General features: G+C 41.2%; 1 protein-coding gene across 6 annotated transcripts in view; it reads right to left on the reverse strand.

The window, feature by feature from the left end:
- SYNE3 (spectrin repeat containing nuclear envelope family member 3) overlaps positions 1-25,700 on the reverse strand; it is a 60,533-nt gene that overhangs the window by 31,882 nt on the left and 2,951 nt on the right. For all 6 annotated transcript variants that reach the window (XM_042873670.1, XM_042871314.1, XM_042874425.1 and 3 more), the window contains exons 2-6: positions 9,441-9,598; positions 6,802-6,974; positions 6,045-6,354; positions 1,320-1,481; positions 83-427 (exon numbers count right to left, since the gene is read on the reverse strand). In XM_042873670.1, coding sequence (XP_042729604.1) covers positions 83-427; positions 1,320-1,481; positions 6,045-6,354; positions 6,802-6,974; positions 9,441-9,584 — 1,134 coding nt within the window. In that variant the 5' untranslated portion in view covers positions 9,585-9,598. The remainder of the gene's footprint in view (positions 1-82; positions 428-1,319; positions 1,482-6,044; positions 6,355-6,801; positions 6,975-9,440; positions 9,599-25,700) is intronic.

Here is a 25,700-nt window from a genome sequence, read left to right on the forward strand (position 1 = left end):
CTGTGACTACACTTAACTCCTTTTTTTCTTTTTCTTTCTTTCTTTTTTTTTTTTTTTAGGCATATGAAGTGCAACAACTTACATTGCATTTTCTCCACTGAGCTACAAACTCATCTTCAGTCTTTTCCCTTTCTCCAGGGTCCAAATCATTTTCTAGTTTCTGTAGACCTTTTCTAAATTCCTGGATATCTGCTTCTAATTGTCTGGCTTGGGACTTGTAGGCACTTTCTGACTGCTGAATCTTGAGCAATCTCTGTTCCTCCTCATTGCTCAGCAGTTTCAACTTCTCCAAGGCTTTTCTCAGCTCATAGAGTTCATCCTTCAATCTCTCAGCTCCCAGTGGGCAGGTATTTTGAATCACATCTGCACACTGATTTTCAAGGTGCTTCAATTTCTTTGCACCGCTCCTAATATTCTTGGCAATTTCCTGCAGAAAGAAGTTACATAAATATTAGTTGTGGAAATGGGAAACAGGGGAAAAGGTGAAAGCAGACAGAAAAGATGACCACCTCTCCTAGTTGTACGTATATTCTTTTTCACTTTTTGAAGTTTGATATGCTTTTTTTCAAATGACCAGAAGCCAGAGTCATTTGACAGCCATCTGTATTAATACTGTTATGATTTTGAAAATATTGGCTCAGAAATGGTTATCACCTGAGGTCCCTGGTGAAGAAAAGAGGAGCTTCAGGCAGTGAAAAGTATCAATAAACAGATCTATGAGATTTAAAGCTGAACAGCTTAAGGCATGGTACCACAATATTATAAACTGTTCAAAAACAGTTCAGGTGTTTAGATATTGTTACTGAAAGACATGGTTTAGAGGGAAATATTGGTGATAGGTGGGCAGTTGGACTGGATGATCTTAGAGATCTTTTCCAACCTTTGTGATTCTATGATTCTGTGATTTAAAACTGATATTTTGATCACTCATTCTAAGTGCTCAATGTTTGTGAGCCTGCAGGCTCTATTTGGATTATATTTACCAAATGTCATTCCTTTAGAAAGTTTAAAAGGGCAAGATGCTTAAAGAATCATGATCAAGCTTTAAGAAGGGAAAAAAGTACAAAAAAATCCATCAAAACCAAAACTCAAAGTAGGCTATCCTGCAACCCCCAGTAAAACTGAGAGAGCTTTGTATGCTACTGATTTTCAGACCTGTGATGTACTCTTTATCCATAACCCATGTTACAACAACCATCACCTTACTTTGTTTGTAATAATTCTTTTCTCAAGCACACCCTTGTGTGGTTTGAGAAACGCATACAGGCATGGAAAACACATAATCCTGCTTCTTTGCCAAAATTGTATCAATTAAGGACCTTCAGTGCCTTTAGTCTGTCCTCCACTGAAGACTTGGTTGTTTCTCCAATGCAGCAGTTTAATCTTTCCGTCACACCATTCAGCCACGATTGAAACTGGTTGATGTTAGTGCTGTATTTCTTGTGCTCTTCAGTTATCTTTTCAAGCAATTTCACTCTGCTCTGTAACAGAAGAGATCAGAAGCAATGAGGACTGTGCTTATCTGGCTCTTTCTCCTTTATACCATAACCCAGAATGTACAAACAGGAATCCCTTTCCTTGAGCCCTAACAGCTCTTTGCTTACACAAGAAGCAGCACAAAAGATTGCATAAGCACTTGTGCCTGTTGTGCTGCAGGGTCTCAGTGGGTAGTTTAGTTCCCAGAGGGACAAACTTCAGGGTCCTATCAGGCAAATTTCTAGCCTCTCCTCTCCAAAATTTCTCAATCTCTCATTAGAAAAGGATAAGAGACAGAAGTCCATTTCTGGTTTGGACTTCACAGGATAAACAGATCAGAAATGATCCTCGTGAGGGTTAAAAATAAAGATGAGCACACCACAGATTTACTTTACATAGATATAACAATGAAAAAAGGAGAAACTGTGCCACAGGCACATATTGTTTCCATGGTTATTATTTAAACAGCTGGTAAAGAAAATAACTGTCATCTTCATAATGTAACTGAAAAGTTTTTCAATTTGCAGATCACAAAGCAGGCTCTGGTGCTAGTTCAGAGCTTGGGAGCAAATTTAAATCTACGTGATGCATGCTTGATTTTCTCTGTGCATCCAGAAAACAATAATCCCTGTACTTATGTGGGCCTGCACTTGGTGAATTGCTCCCTGCAGATCCAGTCTGGAACCACTCGAGATGAAATCATTCTGCTCAGTCTACCCTTATTTGTCACCTGAAGTTCAGTCCTTGCTGAAGGATGTGAATCACAAGGAATTCTGTTCTGTTGTTTCATTAATATAATACCCAACCAAATGCTATTTCCTACAAATCAGGCTGATTTTTTCTTGCCCTTCACCAGTTGGCGTGGAAAGCAATTGAGTTACACTATGGTTACCTTAGGAAAAAAGCCTGCCCCTTGTGGAATGCTCTTAGTGCATGCAGCACCCTTGAAAGGCTGTGCTGTAACTAAGACAGATTGAGTTTGTTCTGTGTGAGTGAGCCTAGGATCTCCCTTGTGCTGCAGCCCTTCACCTTGGGACAGGTTGTCCCTGTGGTGCAAAACAAACCCACCATCCTCCAGTGGCACCATGCCAGCCTTTTTCCACATTGACATTCTTATCTCTGCTCAGTTGTGCAAACCAAAAGTAGAGGTATGATTGGAGCTCTCTGTGGCCAACCAAGATTTATCCAACAAAAACCACTTAACTCATCTGCTATGCCCCCTTGCCTTGATTCTCAAATCTGCAAAGGTTAAAAATAATTTGCACTTTGACCTCAAGTTAGGTATTTGGGGAATGCAACCTTTATAGTGGTGTAAACAGTCCAAGCACTGAACTGAAACAATCAGTCCAAGTTTATTTGATTCCAGAAATTAGGCTAATTTATTGCACTTATAGAAGCTCCAAAGGTAGCAAACAAGAATAACAAAACAGAGTTATTATTAAACACAAAGGTTTTATGATAATATATAGAGCATTAAAAAGGAAGTAGAAATGACCTACCCTTGCATAGTCTATTGAGTCAAAACAAAGCATCATGCAGCTTGAATAGTCCTGCCTGATCCATTATGTCAGGGGAGAGATTAGATGTAAATAGACAGACTGCAATAGCTGTAAAGCATAAGGCCAGCAAGAACCTGAGTGCCCCCACCAAGAGGTTAGGCAGCAAAATTTTCTTAATGTTGGGAAAAACGGTATCGGTTGCTTCTACTAGGATAGCTGTTTGGGGAACAGAACATTGTTAAACTCCATCTCCACGTGCACTGGGTTAATGTGAGGAGATTCAGCAAGGTTGTGGCCCTAAAAGAAGAATTGGTTCAGTATGGGCTGCAGAGGAAGTAATGTGTCTGGGCAGGATCTGCCCAGCCCTAGGTAGTCACAGAGGTAGACGGAGGCATAGCAAACACTCTCAAAGCTCACTTAGAGTCAGCAGAGGCAAACCAGCCTCATCTGGAAGGCAATTTAAAGCACATCAAGGAAGTTCCTGCTTTAAATCCTTCTGTGGCATCTCAGACAGAGTGCAGAAAGCTCCCATAGCCTCTCCTAGTGCTTTCAGACCTGGCACAAGAGGCTTGGCTTTATGAATATCTAGGCTTGAATTAACAGAGACAACTCGGATTAAAATAAATGTGCTCAGGCATATTTGATAAATTTGATTAACTATCGACATACAATATACCGTAACTTTTCTTACCATCACCAGTCATAATTTACGCTTTAACACACAACCATCTACATCTGCATATTGCTATTTTGCCTCTGCTCTTTGCTATCAGATGAGGGAAAGTGTTTGTGAAATACCACCACATATAAAAATACCCCTGCTGATGTAATTAACAGAAATTGACACTTCTTTAAAACTTGGAAATAATAAGGGCACATGTGAATACTACAAGGAAGGAAAAAAAGTTTGTTCATACCACAGAAGCAATGTCAAAAAAAAAAAACCAAACAAACAACCAAAAACATTTCAGAATCTGCATCCAAAAGTTTGCCCTTCTGACAGAGATGGACAACTGCACAGTCTCTAAAAATGCTCTTCAACACAAGTGTAATCTACAAACACCAGGAACCCACCCCAGCAGGCAGCTCAGGCATTCAGCTGGCATCTGCAATTCAGATTTCGTCTAGCCTCCTATCACTCATGGGGCCAAAGCAAACCTCCTGCAACTCCTTCGTCTCTTTCATTCATTCCTCTCTGCCATTGGAAGAGGTGGAAGGGATTTTTTTTTTTAACTACTACTGTGCCTTCCAATATGAGTCCTGTGGTGCCTGTAGCCTTTGCATTACCTAATGAGTTTCACATTTACTTCAGCTGCAAAAGCCAAGGCTTCTCAATCCCCCTTCTTTATTCCATACCTCCTGAAAGAGATTTCTAAACTGGATTCTCTCACCTCATCTTTCTGTGAAATGTGGTATTTGTAGCCCGTGCCAAAGGAAAGATTTCCTGGCACCTCAGTTGGCTGGAGATATAAAGACATATTTTACCTAAGTACTATGAGACACTTCCTGATCTCATTTACACCAGCACATATCCAACTCAGCCAGAGAAATCACACCGCATAAAACCAGTCTCAGAGAGGTCACATTCAGACCCCAACTATTTAAATTACTTGTTTGAAAGGACTGCCTTATTAAAATGTCTAATGACTGTCTCCTGCTTCAAAACCAAAAATAAACATTGGTTAGAAGGGACTGAATGAAAATTTGAAATTGCAATCTAGATACAGAACACTTAAATTCCAAGGACTATTATTATTTATAAAACCAGTTGCTTAATCGTGAAGAAAACCTTTAAGAATAAAAAAAATCAACGTTGAGTTGCTGGTCTGTTGGTGGCTCTACTGCCTATCTGCTACAATTCTGCAATTTCTGCAGCACTTCTGTTTCTGAATTTCTCTGTTTTTTGAAGATACTTATCATTAGTAGTTTTAACTTTCTTTTTACTAAAAAATATCTGAATGCCATGTTCACAAAAGCTGATAGCTGCTTTTTGTTGTTGTTTTGTGGAGTTTGTTTTGCTTCAAATTCTTTGAATAGAAAAAGTATTGGCAGAGCAAGCATAGCAGTGACACGAGTATCCCAAAGTTGCTCTCTCAGTGTGACCTGAAGTTAGCTATTACAACAGTGCTCAGGGAGGGATAGCACATGTTGTTTCAGCTCTGGGCTAAGATGTAACATGGGAACAAATGTAAGGCAATATTAATAGAGAGATAGAGAGCAGAGCCGGTGTAATGAAAATTGTTTGTATTTGTATTAGGTAATTCCAGCATACACAATTCTTGGAAGTCACTACGAGACACATATTAGATCTTAAGAACCTCTATATGCTGTGTGTATCGACATATATCTTGAATATTTGAGTACTCTTCTTGAGTACTTTGTGCATTTCTACTGATACGGGCTACTAAGAAACTGAATTCTTCTCCCAATACACGAATCTCTGCCCTTTAGCCATGCCACAGAGTTCAATCTTATTTTTACCTGAGTTTCTTTACCTGGGAGCAGGGAGGCTCAAAGGAAATCACGGGCACTGAAAGATAAACTAGAATGTCTTACATGAGCCTATCTAACAGCTGGCTAGACTGGAAGATTAGCAGCAAGCATGAGTTAGTATCTGTGTCCAGTGGCAATCCCTCAGATTCTGGAACCAGCCAGCTGACTTCAGTGTTGGGCTGCACCTGACTTATCTCAGTGTTTCCCAGTTCTGTAGCTCTGGATCTGAACTAATGTGACATCCTCCAACTACTGTGCAAGCTTGGCCATGTGAATAGATACTTTGCACCTGACTACACAAAGATCACTGATGCACCAAAAGATGACAAATGATTCACACTAGATCATATCAAGTAGCTTGCAGTCACTTTACAACATACTATAAAGTACAGTATGAGAGCATCCCAATTAACAGCTTGAGACACAAAGACTTGCAAACAGTCTGCTGGCTGAAAGAACAGAGGTTCTTGGCTCTGTTTCTTTTTGCAGTCCTACCAGGGAACCCCCATCACTCAAGAAACACGGAGAGTAAACAATACTGTGTTTTAATGAAATCTAAACACCTCCCATTATTACCTGGGCTTCTTCCCTGATGCTTTCATATTCTGCCTTCATTTTCTTCTGAGCCTCCTCATCAACGCTGGGGTCACCTATCCTGTTGAACAAGGAAGAAGCCTCCTCTAGCAGTGTTTCCAGAAGGACCGACTGATTTAAGACATCATTCAACAGAACCTTAGCATGGCTCAGCTGCCACTGCTTCTCCTTTAAGCCAAGCTGCAACTCAATGTCAGGCTCCAAGGTCACCCTCATGTTGTGAATCCATATGTAAAACTCATCTTGAGCTTTCAGGTACTCACTCCAGTGCAGCCAGACCCACTCAATACGGCTGTGAGGGAGAGCAAGAGAGATGAATTAGGTGAAATCATGATGGGATCGGTGCAGATTGACAAGCTCAAAAGGCTTTCAAGGAAAAGGACAAAGTTCAGCATTTTAAAGTTGCACTGATTATAGAAAGTCACATTTCACATCTCAGGTCCTGCCTGCTCTGAGGAGGAAATATTCTGTAAAAGGTATTTTTGCCTAGCAAAACTCATCATTCAAGCCCATGAGATGGACTTGGTTGGACTAGATGATCTCAGTGGTCTTTTCCAGCCTTAATGACTCTACCATTATATAGACGGGCTGGCTATGAAGGGGGAGTGAGATGAGGTCCCACCATCTTTCCCAGTTCTACTCCATTTCCCTAAGATCGCCCATACTGCCAGGCAGAAAACACTTCATGAAATCACTAAAGAGACAAATACTTCAAAGAGCAGTGTTGTGCTTGTCTTACCTGTGACAGTGAGTAATGTAAATGGCTGTCTCTTCCCACAAGGCTTTAATGTGTCTCAGCTTAGACAGTACTTCGTGTTTCTTATCCTCACTGATACAGTGAAGGGCAGCATCTGCCTTTGCGAGAATTAAGTCCATTTTCAACGTGCCTTCTGGTTCCAGATCACGTATTTTCTGTGAAAAAAGATTAAATGAGAATGAAAACTTGAAAAAGAAGCAAGCATAACTGATGAAATTTTATCTTAGTTTTTTTCCAGGAATTCTTAAGCCCCTGCTGCAAAGCTTCACCTGAGTGGAAAATAAGAACTTTCCCTTAACCATCTAGACTTTGTTCTTTATCATTAAACATTTTAACCATTAAACTTTATTTTTAACCATCCTACAGTGTTGAATTGAACTGAAAACCATATAGCAGTTGAAAAACATTTTCTTAGCTAAAAAAAAAAAAAGCCATCTCCACATCTCCATTTCAAAGTCATGAAACATATTTAAAGATCTCCTATTGCAAATAAAAGTTGCCACAGAAAACAAGCCAAGAAAAACTAATTAGTGGAATTTTGTCTGCTAACACATTTTACTCTGACCCTAAATTGCTAAATTATGAATTAGAGAAAACATGTATCTTGAACTAATCAGAAAGCCAAGAACCTCAGTTAAGCTATGTTATCTGAAGCAAACTTTCTTTCTTTAGCCAAAGACAGAAAATTAGTACAATTTCTGTAAAATATTACAGAATAACTATGTCCAGATTTGGGTGTAGCTTTCAGCATCACTTTATGCAAACTTCTGATCTAATAAGATTGGTTTTTCTTGCTGTTCTTCCACAAATTCCTGGCTTGCTGCTCCAGTTGCAAGAAAAGTCTTCTATGATGAAAACATGGAGACGTTTAAAACTAGCAGCTACTTACAGAAATATCAGGCCCACAGGGTATGTGTCAAGAAAATAAAATAAAACTGAAAAAGTCAAGTGGTTGTACAGGCACTCTACTTCTTCAGACCTGCTTAAATGATTGCTATCACTGGTGGACATTTTCATCAATAAATTAACAGAAAATAAACCACAGGAAGGAAGCATGAAAAAACAAAACAAAACAAAAAAAAAGCAACCTGCAAGCCAGACGCAGAAAAAAGAAACTGAAAATTATGACTGGGTTTAAAAACAGCCAATAGATAAGGTGGTGAGCACACCATGAGGGGAGGAGAAGAAGTCTGACAAAGAAGGCAGGACAAGGGAACAGGAGGTGGGTAAGGTAAAACAGAGAAAACACACACTTGTTTCTCTTCAGAATCATGAATTTCTAAAGTCTAAAATGAAGATCTCTCTATCATGATTTATGGTGTGTTACAGATATCTTCCAAAGCCCACAAAATTCAACATACTTCAGTTCAGCTATATGAAATCACCACAGATCTCTAAAACTTGTACCTCTGCGCTCCCTTTGCCAAACAACCACTCTCCTTATTCAAGTTCCTGGACTTTCTGACTGTCTTTGGAAACTGCATATATCAGTTCCCCAGACAAAAAGAAAAGATGAAAATTAGTTAAGGACAGACATAAATCCATAGTCCATGAGGAAATACTTTAGGTTCAAGCCACTCCATGAACAGACTTTATATTAGGCCAGAAGCCAGTCGCAGCTAGGGAAGAAAAAAAGACATTGCTGCACCATTATGTAAAGCACCTTGCTTTCCATGTAAACCTGCAATTTTTTCTCAGAACTGTTAAACTTTTTCAGAAGAAGCAGGCCAAACTTCAGTAGACACAAAACTACATACTGTAAATTTACTGGGTAAATTACAACAGAAAATATACATTTGATTGATTTAAAGAACAGATTAGTTAGAATTGATGGTAATACAAGTATAAAAAATAGTTTCAGTGTTCATCACAGAAACATAACCACTCCCTGTAATCACGAATGGTATAGGTTGGAGAAAACGAAGCGTATCATTTTCTGAGATAATAAGAGCAAGATAACATCTAATGAAACTGAAGTTAATAAATGCAACATCACAGTAAGACAGCAGCATGATCTGCAATGGGATCTCTGCGAGAGAGTTATGCAAGAGATTAAGTCAGAACAACAAAAAATGAAAATATTCACCTTTTAATTAGATGGATTAGAAAGGGGAGCTGTAAATCTTCTTATCACGTCTTATGAAAAAGGACAAGTGGATTACTCTAGACCAACCATTACTAGGACACTTGAAATCTTTCTCTCTCAGTGCCAGCCCTCAAAGGGACAGAACACTGAAGTCCAACTCTCTCATGTAATATACTGGACTTTGGCAAATCAGTATCTGGTAATTACAAATTGCAACTCAGTCTCTTTCAGGTTTGAGCATGCTCATAGGAGCATGAAAACACTTTAACCTGCCAAACCTGCTGCTCATCTTCCAAATCAATGAGAATATCTTGGAAGCCAGTAGTCAAATTTTTCTCCTCTTTTTCTGCTGCACAATTTTGCAGACAGAAAACTTAGAAATAAGAATGAGGCAATCCCATCCACACAGGACCAATATTCCAGCAACCATGTGTAGTTGGTAGCTTCTTAACAGAAAACTCCAGAGCTCACAGCAATAAGTGCAACTGTTGGCAGTGACAGCCACTTTTGAACCACCACATCATTCTTCCCTTACCTCTGTCTCTCTCAGCCTGGCTTCTAGGGCAGATCGTGGTCCCTTGGTGTTGTCATTGATGCTCAGTCTCTCTTGGATGGCCTTCATCCAAGCTTCTGCATTCTCCACGCTGCTGTCAAATTCATCCTGTAGCTGCTGAGTCATTGCATTCAAAGAAACTGAAAGGATAAGAAGAAAAGTAAGCTTTTAGGTTAAAACTTAAATAGGAATGCATTCGAGGAAAGCTAAAGGAGTATGCACAGGGGGATAACGATGTTGCAGCTTTCCAAAAAGCTTCACCCATATAGCATTTAGCAGAGCACAGAGAAGACGCCTGCACTGCAGCTTTCCCAAATGAAAATCTACAAGGAAACAAAAAGAAGGTAGGGAGCAGTGGGAGGCTTCAGCACGATAAACAGATTTAATTCAGTTTCCAGATGAGATTAATTTGGAGTCTGCTGTGTATTCCAGATTGGCTACATAAATCACAAACATATTCTGTCTCTGCCCAAAGTCTAGTCAGGACAAAACACTCCTTGTGCCCTTCCAAACTCATGTACAGAACGTGACACCAGACTTGCACAACAATTGGCATATGCTTAACTTAGAGTTCTATAAGCCCTTTAAAGCTGGTGAGATCAGCATCAGATTGCTTAGGCCCTCAGTTAACTTGTTCTGCTGAGACCATGGAGAGGTCTGAAGGCACGTGCAGTGAATCTGGGAGAAACTGATGCAGTGAGAACTGGCCAGCAGCTGCCCAGACAAAGCACTAGAAGATATCACATAGGAATATCAGCACTTCTACATTTCTTCTTTTGATATTTCTTTTATTTCATGCCAGGCTCTTGTGTGCTACACCGAGCTTTTTATTTTTCCCTCCCTCTCATTCTCTTTCCCACATAGTGAGTGAATGTGACGGCTGTTTGCTCTGTTAGTATGTTCTTGTGCCTTCTCTAGTCAGGCTGCAGACCCTCTGCTGCCCAGATGGTAACAGTGACCCTGCAATAGGGGAGAGGCATCCTCTGTCAGCCAACAGGCTGAACTTGACTAATCAGGGTTAATCATAGTGAAGCCCCTGAACATCAGCTCTACTGAAGTGAACAGAAAGCCACCAACATTAAATGGTTTTGGATCACATCCTACAGCTACTGGCAGCCAAGCAGTTAATGTTCCCTGTAAATTCAAATATTCTTACTCTTTGTTATTCATAATGGAAATATTTTCTCAAAACAAAGCGTGACGACTAATTATTGAGCCTGAGTTTGTTGCACAGAATTCCATGCTGTAGCAGAACCCTCCATTTCCATGGGAAAATGCACATGTGTGAAGCTGCTCAGTGCACAAGGCAGAACATGGCTATTAGTGAAGCTGGACTAAGGGGGTTTTGTAACCATTTTAACTGTCAGCAACTTCATCTTTATACAAGGAACAGCCATCCTGTGCCTGCCCAGCGGCAGAAAGCTTCTCGCCATCCTGACAGTGCTCTTGTCAGTGATGCACAAGGATTCATGCCATATAGGATGTTCCTCCCTCTACTCCTGGTGCATTTTGTTCCATGTCAGCTCAGGAGGAACACCACATTTGTGTACGCAATACTTGCAATAAAAACAGTCTAAGTTGTTGCTCCTCAGGCTTCAGCAGGCTTGATGCTCAACAGCCCCATTCCAGAGAGAAAACTGCATCTACAGATCAGCAGTTATCCTGCCCCCAAGGATAGGTCCACCCTCATTGTGCAGGCACAGGGAGCTGCGTTTGCACGGAGGGGAGTGGGAGATGGCAGACGAGGTAAAACTCAAAGCTCCAACTGTCAGAACAAGAGGTTAATTTTGAAGAAGAGTGACTTCACCCTGAAGAAATTAAAGAATAGAACAGAATACAGTGGATTTAGTAAGGGTGATGTGGTATGGAGTGGCTACCAGACATACAATAGGATATATCATTAAAGCTAAAATGACTTGCATTAGAAGAATCCTGAGGATGAAGCCAGTTCAAGGAGTAAAGTTACTTTCAGGTAAATGTGTCCTTCAGTAACTGGTGCAGAACTGCCATTTCCTGGCTATAATAATCTAAGTCGTAGAGAACACACAGCTCTGCAGCTGACTGATGGGCTCCATTTCACATTAACATTACAGGTAGCCATACAGTCTGTCCCCTAACTCCTTGCACATTGCATATGTACATTTCTGGGCAAATGGTATCTGAAAGCATGAGTGTAAGCCGATTCCAGTTATGCTCTTGTGAAATTAAAACTCACGGTACATTTGCTGGATAGACTCAGATGAGGAGTGACATTCATTTCCTAGGAGAGGTTTCTATTCCTGGTAACATCCATATCATATTTAAAATTGGCTTTAGAACTCTAGTTATGAACTAGATCATAGAGACCATTGTGTTATTTAAGTCTCACTTCTTATAGAAAGCACAGGACAATCAAACAGGGCTAAGAAACACAGGAAAACCTACTGCCATCTTTCATAGAGAAATCCCACTTATGCTGCTGTCCTCTGAGAGTGAGGATTTTCTGCCTTAAAACTAGAGGCAGGGTCCCCCATCCCACACACAGGCATTCCCTGCAGGCAGCCAACAGGAAGCATGAAAATATTATTCCAATGTTAAGATCACCAGTTTGCCAGAAAAGCTTACCAGAAGAAAAAGAAACACCTTGTTACTCCAACTGCCCGCATAACAACATTTACTGATTTTTATTAAGTAATTAATGCAATCTAGCATCATAAAGATGATTAAATGTAACATGAACTCTGACCCAGCCCCAGGCAGGTTCCTGGGCTGCAAGCTGCAATAGGTGGCAGCTGGCTCTGCCTGGTGGGGCTGTCCTCCCTCTTTCCCAGCACCAGGCAATCAGATCCCAGCAAAGCTCTTAGCAATAGAGTCCTCAGGTCTTCTATTTTGGAAGACCTCACAAGCCTTAAAGGCACAGTTTGGGGTTTTTATGACTTTCTGCCTGCTTGGGAAGAATAGCTGTCAAAACTACTTGAAATTTGACAGTAGATGTAATACAGTTTTTTGTTTGTTTGCTTGTTTGTTTTTGCAAGCAATCCTAAGGCTAGGATAAATGATGACTGGGTAAGCATTATGAATCAAGAGTATTTACCAAATTCCTGCTGCATCATTGGGACTAAATGATTGAGCAGTACTGGAGATGAAATGCAGGGCTCTGATCAGTACTGAAAATACAAAGCAGATATGACAGCCCCTGAAGCAGCCCAGAGCTGTTGTGTGGTGCAGAAGCAGCACTCATGGACCAACCTGCAACAGGAGCAGGCCACTGGGGCCACCTGCACCACAGTGCTCCTGTCCCAGGGCATGGGCACTAGGACCTGCTATGCCAGGGGAAGGCTTCCCCTTCAAGACAGGTGCAATCCTCTGAGCAGTTTGTACCAAATTATTTTTATCACACTCATTTTCAGATAGCATGTAGGTATTTGAAACAACATTTCATTTTAATGCCACTTGAATGGTGTATTAGTTCATGCTGTGAAAGGCTTATTTATACTGCACGAGGCATTTAACATCTCTATACGTATGTTACTAAATGAGGGTAATAACCAACCATAAAAAATTCTGGCATAGATAACGGGACACTCAGCATAACCCAGTGTTATTTCTCTAAGTGAAATAATGCAGTCACTTAGTGCAGATAAGGAGGAAGCATAATTCAAGGTGCTAAGCATAACTGGCCCAGGAGAACTCCTGCAGCATACATAGATGTTATAAAAAGTATGCTTACATTTCACACGCAGGAAAATACAAGGCACAGATCAGCTCCAGAACTTCTGAGCTGAACATCACCCACAGTACTGGGCTTTCCATTAACTCTGATTCATCCCCGCTGGCCCCAAAATGCTTCTGCAAGCACACTGCAGAAGGCACAATGGCTCAGCCCAGGGATCCCAAGGCAACAGCATGATGCAGATCAGCTCAGTCCCTCATGCAATTCAGCCAGCATTCCTGGGGCTGCATTTCTGAGCACTTCCCAGTTAAGTGTATCTACTCCAGCATTCTCCCTAGTGCATCCAATAGCTCTCACTGGAGTATCATGAAATGTAATATTTGTAACACAGTACTGGGAGCTTGTAAAGTTATTTTGCAAGTGCGGTGTCTTTTTGGTAGGATTATCCTATTATTTTTGCAATGTTTCCTAATGTACTTTTTTCCTCTCTGCCAAGTCACGCAGCTTTTTTTTTTTTTTTTCCTTAAACTTCTTAAGACATTTCTTGCAATCACTCCAACTTTAAACACTCTTTTCAAACTGACACCTATAAAACACAGGCTTTTACATAGTTTCAGTATGTTTTGGCTTCCTGTATTCATGTACTACTTGACTAGTTTCCAGAACCAAGTTCTTACAAAAATAAAAGGAAAGTACAAAAATACTGCAGGAAATTCAAATCACTCACAATGAGGGAGGCTATTTTTCAATTATTGAAATACTTAAAACTTTAACCCTTTCCATTTGGTTCTGGGATTGCACATGAAAAAGATTCACAAAAACCCTACTGGAGCATGCCAAGTTTTATACAAGTGCATGAATTCAGAAGCAATTGTGATTCTGGGAATTGTTTGGTTCCTGGAATAATTTAATAACTCTTCAGTTTCCCTGGATGCCGTAAAAGAAGCCGAGCAAAGACACAGAGCTGGGAGCTCCAAATGTTGCAGGCTGGAGAGGAGGAGCGCTCATGGAAGGAATTGTTCATGGTCAGCTCCATGAGAACCGCATTTCCAGCAGCAGATGCTTTGTCATCACGGGACTGAAAGCCTCCAGCAAAGCCTCAGCCAGGCACAGCAGAATTAAACTGGCAGAGTAGGTGCAGAAGAGCTTAAGGTTGCAAATTTAAGATGTAATTATTTCCAGTATGGTTTAGAGGTTCAAAACATTAGTCCCATTACCTTGCCCATCTTCCAACACGGCCTTTTCCTGTGTTATTTGCTGTTATTTGTTGTTTATGACAGTTAGTAATTGCTTGCCCTAATGAATGAGCTAGAGAGTAAATAAGATGTTTCTTTGTTATATTTATTTAAATAAACACATCCATAACCAAGTTACAAGCATCCCTTTCAATTGAGGAATGCTAACATCATGAGTACTGCAGCAGTCACACCATAACCACCTCCTTTCCCCTACAAAAGAATCTGTGGAAGCCTACAGCTAATGCAAGACATTCAGTTACCACATGATCACACCAGATACTTTTCTATCAATTTGATACAAAAACACCACAAAAACTGTTTATCAGCCATATTCTGTGCCAGGCTAACTTAAAAATCCTGACTTTTTCAACTGATTTTTTAAAGATTAATTTCAGACTTTATTGAAAGGCAGCACAAATGGGATACTGTTTTGTTTTATATCATTCATCTGCAAATAACAAAATTCCCAGGTCTAGTAAGTCACTTCCTAAAAGGAAAAGATTTTAAAAGAGATTGAAAATATTAAACTAGTTCAATTTCTGAATGGAATCATCATGTGCAAGCAAGGCAGAGACAGGTTCTGGGGTTGTTCTCTCTGTCAGAAACAAGCAGATCAAAACTAAAAGTTCAAATTAAATTTGTATTTTAGATGTTAGGCCAGTGGTGTAAACACTGCAGGGAGTGATTTTAACCTTTTATAATACATACCCCAGAAGTTCCCCAATAAACATGCAGACATCTGTCTGATGATTTCAAAGATACTAACAACAGGCTTGCTTTCCTAGTCACTTTTCATAGACTCTTTAGTCTGGGAAATCACAGGTTAAGCACCTCTGCTCTAAAACCACAGCAGAAATTTCTCATATCTAGGGTGTCTGCTTCTGAAATTTCCTCTCAAGGGAACCTGCTGCCTACCAGCAATCTCCACTTGGTGAACTCCTCCCCAGCTGCTGGAATAGGCTTGGTTTCAGCTTTGCTCAGCACCCAAAGAGTTTTACCATCAGTCAGCAAAGGAAAAAGCATTACAAGTCAACAGTATTAATCTCACGATCTCTGAAGGCTGGAATTTATGTTTTTAATTATTTCCCACTCGTTCTCTACAGCCTGCATGATCCCACAGCACTGGGTGCCAGTCACACCACTGATATATTGACTAATAAACTCCTGTGCCACCTGAATCTTGGCTGGAGATCAGTGAACAATTCAGAACAAGTAATATAACTAATAAACTGCTCCACTTTTGTTGTTCATATATTGTGTACTGACAATACAGTTTCCTCAGAGGGAGAGTTATTCTTTACCATTTGCCAAACAAATTCTGCAAATTAGGTTGTTACATAAACTATAACCAAATAACTCTTTCAGGAGATTCTTCATATCCCATTTCTGGTTCCCCATCAGTACCCAATAAAGGCATTGTCTGCCTTCCTTGTCTGGCTAGCAATGGCCCATCTCTCTACACGCAGTCTACCACATCGTAACTCTCAGGGGCAGGGCCGCTTTCATCATCGTGACCAACCCCAGCATGGTGGCCACATACAAACTGTGCTCTTCCACAGCACCCTGCAGTAGCCAGAAGTGCTCCTTAGGGTAACACCTGTCATGAGATTACAGACTGTGTGTTAGAAAAGTTTCAGCGGTGAAAATAGAGCATCAGCAATTACTTAGGGACACAGAGCATTGGACAGAAAAAGGGACAATTGGAGATTACCACTGCATTTCCCGTCCTCCATGCAAGCTCCTGTGGTGCTGCTCATGTCCTCAGCCCACCCCTTAGAGCAAGAGGCACTCAGAGATCCTCCTTCTGGCCCTGAAGGCACTAGTGAGAGGACTCAGACAGTGGCCTCACAGCAGAAAGGACTCATTGCACCAAGTCTCAGCCCATCTGTGGGACACTTAAAACCAGTGTGAGAAAGGAGCACCTCCAAGCAGGGATCCAGGCAGTGGTGGGACAACTTTCTTCTGCAGCAACCCCCATGGCCTGATGAAGCCTTTAGTCATGATGAGGGTGCTCAGAGCAATGGGATGTCAGCCTTTCTCCAAGTCTGTCTCTTTTTTTCTTCTGCATCTTTCCTTCTTGCACATAACTGTCTCCACATTTGTTTCTAGGGGTTTTATGACTCCAATTCCACCCCACATCCCACTTCACAAAAAAAACAGTCTTAAATCTTAATTGACCATCAGTCAACTACCTTCACCTCCGAAGGACCAGCTGTGTCCAACCTGGGAGCACTAAGCACACAGCCTTTAAACTAAATACTTGCTGTACAAGGTTGGTTATCAGCAATATTTGTTATAAAGTCATTTGTAAATACTAAAATATATTCTAAGGATACAATGCCTTTTTTTCCCTTCAGAAGAACAGACTAACTCTGCAAAACTCCAAATTTTTCACATCTATCTTTCAAATCATTCTTATTAGGATAATGCTATTGGAAGACAAACATGTAAAATAGGGAACTGTGTAGCCTGGAGAAGATCTTATCACTCTCTACAACTCCTTGAAAGGAGGCTGTGCTGAGGTGGGGGTTGGCTTCTTCTCTCAGGTAAGAGCAATAGGTTGAGAGGGAATAGCCTCAAGTTGCACCAGGGAGGTTCCAGTTAGATATTAGAAAAAAATTATTCTCAGAAGGAGAAAGCCATTGGCACAGGCTGCCCAGGAATTCAAGGAATTCAAGGAATGTGGAAATGTGGCACAGAGGGACGTGATTAGTGGGCATGGCAGTGATGGATTGATGGTTGGACTAAATCATTTTAGTAGTCTTTTCCAACCTCATGGTTGTTCTCTATGATTCTATGAAAAAGTGAGACTCATTGGAGTTATAACAAAAAAGTAGCTTAAGTAGTTAGGAGGTTCATAATTTTAAATATTGAAGTTGTTGATTAAAGTAAATGTGTGATTTCCATAGGATCAAAACCAATAACAATGGAGAAATCTGCTGAACCTGTACCAAACAGTAAGAGCTGTTCAAATGAAGAAAGAGAAAACTGATCACTGCTAAAGCTAAACCATTGAAATGCTGTCAAAAGGATACATCAGGGTAAGCAAAGTCAGATCCAGCCAGCCAGCATTTGGACATAATTTAAAGTAACATTTGTACTAAGCTGATAATGCCAGGCTGTATACTGCAAAAAGGCAGTGGTTTGTGTTCAGACAAAGCTAGGCTGTGGAGCAAACAAGGACTTCTTATGTCCTAAACAATACATTTTTGGAGCTGCCAGCAACCTTATCCCCCAAAAATCTCAACTCAGAAACAAAGCAGACCACTGCAAAATTGCAGCTCTAAATTAATTTTGAGTGGTTTGAGAACATTTCTGGAACTGACTAAAGGAGGCTGTTTTCCTGTGACTCATTTTTGCCTGAACTCTTGCAGTTTCCACATCTTCATCACCCTCCCCCCTACGCTCATTCGCCAGGCTCTGTGGGTTAAGGACCAGGAATGCATCTCTGTCTACAGCTGCAGAGTTTGCTCCCAGCAGCACGGGAGCTTGCTTCTGCAGTGAGAGCAACAACTCAGCAACACATACAGCCCAGCACTGCACAACAGGGAGGACTCATGTCTTGTGGATGAAGCAGCACTGTCTTTTTAGTCATCACTTTAGCCTGAATGTGGACTGGAGCCTCATGCTTTATAAAGCTAAAGTGTAATTCAACCTCCTCCTCCTGAGGTTAATTAAAAACACAGTTGAACATAAAGCTGTGACAGCACTCAGCTGCAAGTTGTGTTTGTCAGCAGTCCACATCTAGCAAGAGGGACCTAAGAGTTATTTAAGGCTGTGATTGCAGGTAATTACCTTGCCAAGCAGCCAGAGAAAAGCTGATGCTTATCATTCTCACTCTTGCATCATCCAATCTTAATCACCTTTTTAAAAAATGAGTATTGTAAGAAACCAAGGCTCTTTCTTCCCCCCTCCCCCCCCGTGAACTGCTGAAAAGATTCGGCAGCTCTGCTCTATTTAGGTTCCATTGGGAACATAGGGCCTACTTACTCAGAGCAACTGTAAAAATCCCACCCAAAGTATGACAAAGCACATCCCAAGGGCCACCAGCTGCCAAAGGGCTAATGCAGATACATGCCTAGGGCAAGCGATCACCATCGGCAGTGGATCTGCATGCATACACTGGTGCCTTTGACAAACATTTCCTGAGTGACGTGTCATTGCTCTGGTGGTTTTCAGACATTAAGATCAGGAAGAAGCAGAAAGGTACATATTTTTTATAATGCAAGTAATATGTAATTATTCTACAAGGAGTAGCATACATCGTGGCACAAACTTAACTTTGGTCTAAGAGAAATAATCTTTTCTCAGTGATCTCCACAGCCATCTTTTACAGGTGTTATATTTTAAATGCATTTCATGTCAGTTGAATCCTCCTACTGTATTTCCCCTTTGAATTCATAGTTTAGGGCTCAGTGGAAATCTCACTAAAGGCTGATTCAGAGAACAAAGGAATCAGGTTATCACCTTTCCAAAGGAAAGAGCATCCTTGTGTGATGTGTGCTACACTGCAGCCCAACCGAGCTCCAACAGCTGGACAGTTTTCACAGAAGCCACAATGAGCACATCATGCATGACAAAGTGAGATGCAAATTATGCTCCCCTCTTAAAACCTAATATGGAATTTCTTTTATCTTGTCTTAATTTATTGCAAATACCCAAGTTATGTTTCAACAGTGGTATATGGGAAGTTAAAACTACACTATTAGAGAAATTTCAGGAAAATAATTCCAGTAGTCCCAGTTTGGCTGGAGGCTGTGAAAGCTGATATGCCCTCCAAACTCTAACAGACACTGTTAACCTCACTGGCTGCCCCTTATCTCCAGCCACAGCCTTGTGGTGAGCACTATGGCTAGGATAGCTTCACTACATTTTCCCATCTTACATGAAGGTGTTCTCCATTCTGGCCTTATACATTCTGCTGCTCAAAGAACAGTTTATCTGTCCTTATTTCATCACATAATGCCCTTGGCCTCTGCTCTTACCCTTCTAATGAGCAGATGATGCATGGGCTTTCCCCAGAGAGAAGCAAGCAAACAGACAGGCAGCACCCACTTGCTTGTTTATAACACACATAGGCTGCCTGCTCCGCTAGCAGAGTGCTTATTTCTGTCTTCTTTCCAATGTAATCCAAATTTATGACACTTCAAGGAACTTAATGTCCTCAAGGTTTTTATCTCTCCAGTAATTTAAATGGGAAATTGGAAAAAGTTCAAGAAGTTATCAGGAGCTGAAAGAAAAACACAGGCAGCATGGTCTCGACTATCTCACTTCTTTATGAAAGGAGTAAATCCCACAGAAACCTTACCAAAACCCTGGGAGTTCTGGAAGAATGACTGCTAAAAGCCTGCAGGGATCTGCCTGGTGTTCCCCTTGGGTGTGCAGCACCACAAGGCTATGGGGATCTGGGTGCTAGAGTGCAGCTCAGCGGGATTGGCATCAGCAGCATGCGGTGTGAAGAGAAACCTAGGGCTTCCTCCTAACCAGTGCCAACGCAGTGCAGGATTTCCTCTCTGCTGCTTGCTGCATGGTAGCAGGGAGGTGGGGAGATAGAAGTGTAAAGATATGGGAGACCAGAAAAATAAAAATAACAAAGAAATCTATCAGTGTGCTGCCTCTGTTTGAAAGGAAAGATTTAAATAGAAATAATCCCCAGAAACTACCAAGAGTTCAGGTCATCAACTAACAAGCAGGTTAATTCCTAAGGATTAATGCTTGAAATTATCACGCCTGACAAATGTTTGCTGAACAGGAACAAGTCCAGAATACTCAGCAAGAAAGCAAGTGAGAAGTAGTAGTGCAGACAGATACATGTCAGAGATGAGAATTTTAAAAATTGTCAGCTCAACTGCTACCATAATTATAAATTTCCTCTCTACCCACTTTATCTTCTCCTTTTTCATTTTCAGATCTTCAGCAGGAGATTCCCTTTGCAGGCTGACACACTAATCTAGAGTCTACCCTCACTTAAAGCTGTGCCATGCAAAGTGGAGGTCAGCTGGTATTTGCAGGCAATATGACTGTAGGCACTGTTTGGCTGACTGGAATACATTTTGCATCCATTAACCATCTCCCACGATGGAAAGCGTGATTAACTCTATTCCTGATTCCCTGAAACTGCTGGAAAATATCAAGCAGCATTTTCCCCTCAGTTAATGATAATTCCTTTGAGTACTCCTGCTGTTAGACATTCTATGAATTAAAATCCACTGGTTTGGTCAACCCATTCATTGCCATTGGAACCATCCTAACTGTGTAAATCCAGTTAATATATTCCAGGGCCAAACTATATTGCACACTCACTCAAGCTAGTGTACATCCCAAGTGAGTCCAAGTGGACAACAAACATTTCTAGTTTTACAGTTGGTGCGCATCAGATTTGTGCTACATGAGCAACATCCATAAGAGTACAATGAACGTAAGGAAGAAAGGTGGAGAAAACAGGGAAAAGGAAATATGGAAGAAAAAAGTTGGTTCAGATTCCACTTCCAAATTAGAAGTTAAACAGAGAGAAAACAATGTCCTCTCTTTACATTTCAGCAAGCAGTACACACAAACAAGCATGGGAAAAGATGAAGAGAGGAGAAGGGATGGAAGGAAGATCTAAATGGAAGATCAACAATGGGATAGAAACTCTATATTGGGCGAACACTGTGGAGTTTCTAGTTTAACTGAAGACCAGCAGTTCAAGATCAGCTGCAAACCCTGTTTGAGACAGGGACCCCAACAGAGCCAACTGAGCACAGAAATTTGCACCACCAGTGGTGAAAAATGACAACAAGCAGAAAAGGAGTTAGTCATGGTGTCAGGGCACTTCAGGGAGGGAACTGATAAACCATCTATTTTCCAACTATATTGTTAGGCTTTTGCTAACCTGAATAATCCTCAAAAATGATGCAAAGTACATCAGCTGGCAGGCTAACAATGAAAGCAAAGGAGCCCAGCAGCTACCCCAGTGACTTCAAATAGCCACAGCCCAAAGGCAGAAAAGAATTAATCTAGCAATCAGGAATGCAGCATTCCCCATAAAGCTTTCTGTCATTTAGATCAAAGCAAAACATATTTTGAAAGGAAACTGTAGTTTCAGAAAAGCATGGCAGATGTTCCTACCACAGCTAACCTGCCATCTCCTTATTTCTCTATGAAGAATACTACTGACAGTTTGTCAAGGAATTCAAGTATTTTTCTCACCCCTCAGACCTTCTACTGTTTCTTTTGTGTTAGGAGACAGCATTTCCATGGCATGTTCTTTAGCCAGACCTGTGTTAAAAAACAGATTCAATGATTCTGTAAGAAAACCAGCTGGATGACTTCAGATTCCCTGACAGTCGGTAGCAATGCAAGGTAAACACTTTTGCAAACACAGGAACCAACACCTACACCAAATATTCAAGTTGTCCCAAGTACTGGGCCTGGGTGTACTGGCAGTGGTACAGCTAGGTGTCAGGCTTTTTGTCTTTCTGGTACAGCTGCACTCTGCAAACAATGAATCATTAGGCACAGCCTAATGATTTAGGTATATCAACTCCAAGCTGAGCACCTGTAAAACGAGGCTAAGGCAGGCAGTCATTATACTCTGCCCCACTTGAGAAGTATTTTGACTTCTTGGCATTAAAACAAACAAACAAACAGAAAACAAACAAAAAAACCCACACAAATCCAAACACTGATAAATGTTAAATCTGGTTTGAGGGAGACATGGATTAGCTTTTAGTATAGTTGCTTAACTGAAAAATCATCTTACAAATCCCCAAACTAAGGTGAAGCTTGCAAGAGCTTCACAAATACCACGGTGACAGACAACATAGGAAAAGGCCACTACGAAAAATAATTACCTGTGGAGCACTGAAGCAGGTTATTAACGTTTGGGTAAATTCCAAAGTACTGACTAACTACAAATTTTCAACACTAGCAAGGCTTAAATTAAAAAAAAAAAAAATAAAAAATCTGTGACATCTAAAGTATTGGGATTAAGTGATTAAATGTGTCCACGTAATTACTCACAAGAATGTTTTTAAAGCACCTTCAGCTCTTTCATCAGGCAACAAGGGCTACTTTGCTTGGCTGTGGAAAAAAACAAACACAAACAGCTCTCCTTCATAATTAAGCATTCTCACTACACCCCACAGGTAGACAGGTAAGCAGCTGAGGCAAGAAACAAAATACTGATGAAAGCAAGACCTTTGGGGTTGCTGATAGACCCCATCCCAGGCAGCCTTAGCTAAGTGCCACTGGATGGTTGAGGCTTACAAGCACAACCAGGGGTGCCTGTAGGGGGAATATTTGGAGAAGTATTTTGCAAAAGGACAGGTGTTTTTACTTTTTTTCTTCGGTATTGGAGTTGGTACCTGGTGCTGCAGGCAGTACGGGGATGTGAGCAGCAAAGTCTGCGCTGGTAGAAAGGTTGCAAAAGCTGACCACGCAAGGGCAGCCAGAGATGGCATAGCTGTGGTTGCACTACAAAATCTTGCAGGTGACTACAGCTTGCCAGGCATTGCCTGCAACATACTCCTGCTCTCGGCCCCCCTAGAAATAACTCCTCTTTGTCACTTCACAGAATCACAACAGCACAGAATATTCCAAAGTAGAAGGAAACCAGGACAATCACCAAGTCCAACTTCTGGCTCCATACAGCACTACCCAAAATTCAAATCCTCTGAGAGTGTTGTCCAAACACTCCTTGAACTCCAGCAGTTGAGACCTGCACCAACTGCCCTGGGGAGCCTGTTCCTTTGCCCACCACCCTCTGGTGAAGAACCTTTTCCTAATTACCCAGCCTGACTCTGTGCTGTCACAGCTCCATGCCATTCCCTCAGGTCCAATCACCATTAACAGAGTCTACATCTCCATTATTCTCTTTATTTCTTCTTCGTCTCCCTTACCACTTATTTACTGATTCTACACGAATACATGAACTTCTCCTCAGACAGTGAAACATCATCCTGGGGACCTCCAACACGGGACCATTTGTCTGACAAGGACCTGCAGTGCAGTTATCATGAGTTTGGATCCAGTGGATTTTCTCACTGAAATCCGTCAGAGGAGAAGCTGTTATGCCTGGAATCAGATTTGAAAAGCCAGATATTCTGGGTAAAAAAATTATTTCTATACTAAAAGTGTCTTAAAAAGAATAAAGCAATAACTAAGGTCCAAGGACACGAGAAGAGAGGTAAAGACAACAATTTTAAGCTTATACACGTAAGGAAAAAAAAAGAACCAGAAAGGCTCAAACTTATTTTCCCTTCTGTTAAGTTGAAGGTATTCTCTGTGGATTTGGGTCTCACACCAATATGCACCCACTGCCAAAACAGCTAATTTAGGAATCGGTCTATAATTTGAGAATACAAGGGAAAATCCAAATCTCTGCCAAAGCCAATGGCAACATTGCCACAAAGCCAAGATTTTTCTATGGACTTAAATGACAAGGCAGTGAGAAATTTTTCCTTGGGTGCTTTCTCTATCTGGAGATCTAAATTAACAAAAGTTCTTCTCTTATTGAACTATCATTATTAGATATGTACATTACAAAGAGCATGTGCCTAGATTGCTCATTTCCACCACTGTGGCTATAGAGCGTTTCTACTGACTTAAATATGGAACATCACCTGTATTTGTCAAACACTGTCATCTGCCATTCACATAACAGCTATTGCATCCCCATAGGGCCACAGCAGTGCTTGTGCAAGGAAACGAAGAAAAATCAGCCATTTAAGTTACAGGAAATATATAGCTTGGGGAAGAACCAGCAGCTTCAAAGATTGGTTTCTCCTCATTACTGACATGATCTCCTCACAAAACACCACCTCTCCGTCCGAATAACTTGAAAACATGGTGGGTACATCAGCATCTGTTCACCTTCCATCTTCAGTGTCCCTGAACTTCTTCAGGCTGCACTGAAAATGGAGTTCAGCATCTGGGTAATGATCAGATCCATCTCTTAAATTATTCCTTAATCAGAGGCAATATATATTTTTAGGATTGCCTAACTATAATGATTAGAAAACAAAAGACAAGGATGCAATACTTGAAATCACATCACACTGCTGCTTAAGGTGAAGAGGAGACAGCTAAAGTAACCCTAACATCTTTTTCATAGTCTATTATTCATCACTGTTGCATCAGTCCAATTGAATGAACAGATGAGATAAATCAGTGTAAGAATCTTGCTCTAATCTTGGTTTGTAAATAAGTCCAAGTACCTAGACACACTATGGTTGCTTACTGTATCACAGCATGACACCTTGACATAGCATCAACTATCATCATCCATGAAGTGAGATGTTAGCATCCCCTTTTACAGATGGAGATACGATGTTCTCATAGTCTACCTTTCAGAAGCAGCCTCTGATAGATGGTGCCAGAGCCAACAACATTTTCAGCACTCAGTACCTCTGGTCCCACTCCAATCCTCAGCTGTACATGCTCACCAACACCACAGAGCAAACCTGCAGCACAGAACACGGCTCCTCTAAATCATTCTACTACATTAAGAGAAGGAGGATGGCCATATACTCAGCAATAGCCCATTCATACATTGTTTGGGAGTCATGAACTAGGGCCTTCATGTTTGCATAGTTCTGCTTAGTGAAATGTGCAGACACTTCCAGGAGAATCCAGATCTCAAACTGTGTATGCTAGCCTGGATCAAAACAATATTTACAGGTACACTTGATCTTGAAAATCAAATATTTTCAAGGAGTTTTGAAGAACTTCTCTCACTCAATCAAAAATAACCTCCTGTTATTTAGCTCCACAAGGCGTGACACTGAAGGGGATTACAAACTGCTGTGACTCCCCAGCAGCAGGGGCAATGTGTCTGGAAGAGGAAGCCAGCAGACTGGGCAGGCAACACAGCTTCACAGAATCATAGAATGGCTTGTGTTGGAAGGGACCTCAAGGATCATCAAGTTCCAAACCCCCCGCCACATACAGGGCCACCAACCACCATATCTAATACTAGACCAGGCTGCCCAGGGCCCCCATCCAACCTCCAATCTCCAGAGACAGGACATCCACAACTTCTCTGGGCAGCCTCTTCCAGCACCTCACCATTCTTTTGGTAAGGAACTTCCCCCTGACATCCAACCTAAATCTTCCCTCTTTCCACTTCAAACCATTTCCCCTTGTCCTGCTATTATCTACCCTTACAAAGAGTTGGCTCCTCTCCTGTTTGTTGGCTCCCTTTAGGTACTGGAAGGCTGCAATGAGGTCACCCTGCAGCTTTCTCTTATCCAGGCTGAACAAGCCCAGCTCCCTCAGCCTGTCTTCTTGTCATGCTTCAGTTTGCAAAGCTATCCCACAGATACAACGCTACTCACCTGCCTGAAAGGAGCCCAAAGATTTGTGGGTCTG

The sequence above is a fragment of the Lagopus leucura genome, unplaced genomic scaffold (assembly GCF_019238085.1).
Source record: "Lagopus leucura isolate 7727_CA_CO unplaced genomic scaffold, USGS_WTPT01 Super-Scaffold_1, whole genome shotgun sequence".
Lineage (NCBI taxonomy): Eukaryota > Metazoa > Chordata > Aves > Galliformes > Phasianidae > Lagopus > Lagopus leucura.